This window comes from Sphaeroforma arctica (genome assembly GCF_001186125.1).
Source record: "Sphaeroforma arctica JP610 unplaced genomic scaffold supercont1.14068, whole genome shotgun sequence".
In the NCBI taxonomy this organism is placed as follows: domain Eukaryota; class Ichthyosporea; order Ichthyophonida; genus Sphaeroforma; species Sphaeroforma arctica.
Window position 1 is genome coordinate 1 of NW_014026490.1, and position 608 is coordinate 608.

Sequence of the window (608 nt, forward strand, 5' to 3'; positions counted from 1 at the left end):
GGGTACATACATATTCTGATATTAATAGCTGCACATGCTAACGCACAAATACAACACCAATACATACAACCATACTCTCTATACATGCTAACCCCTTGCAAAACACGTAGACACACTCATTGTCCAATTCAGACTCTTCGGTACTTACCATATTTTGGGTTTGTGAGTATCCCATCTGCCCAGGGGGTGCACCGTGCTGTGGCATATACTGTTGCTGTTGCGATGACTGTTGCTGTTGAGGGCCGGGAGGGGGTCCAGAGCTGAATGGAAGATTGGCTCCGCTTGTGTTGGCAAACTAAATGATACAAGGGGAACAAACACACCGCACCGCAGTCTTAGGGTCTGTGGTATAGCCTCCTACAGTAGCCTATTATACTAACCTATTGTATCCAAGTATACTCAAATAGGGTTCTACCACCCCACTGATTATGAACCCTAAAACCTAAAACCTAAAAATCTGTGCTATAGAACTGCAAGATGTCCTGCACGAATAAGCCTATGGCCAATAGGGCGATAAACCCTGATTCTAATGCCCTACCGCATGTCACAAACACAGACACAGACACAGACCAAGACACAGACACAGACACAGACACAGACACAGACAT

General features: G+C 45.4%; 1 protein-coding gene across 1 annotated transcript; it reads right to left on the bottom strand.

Moving 5' to 3' along the window:
• Window positions 1-144: 144 nt before the first annotated feature.
• SARC_18146 (hypothetical protein) lies at window positions 145-295 on the bottom strand (the record flags this gene model as incomplete). Its single annotated transcript, XM_014287771.1, has 1 exon — window positions 145-295. A coding segment is annotated over one exon (151 nt), but the record flags the coding sequence as incomplete, so codon positions are not given.
• Between the last annotated feature and the right edge of the window lie 313 nt (window positions 296-608).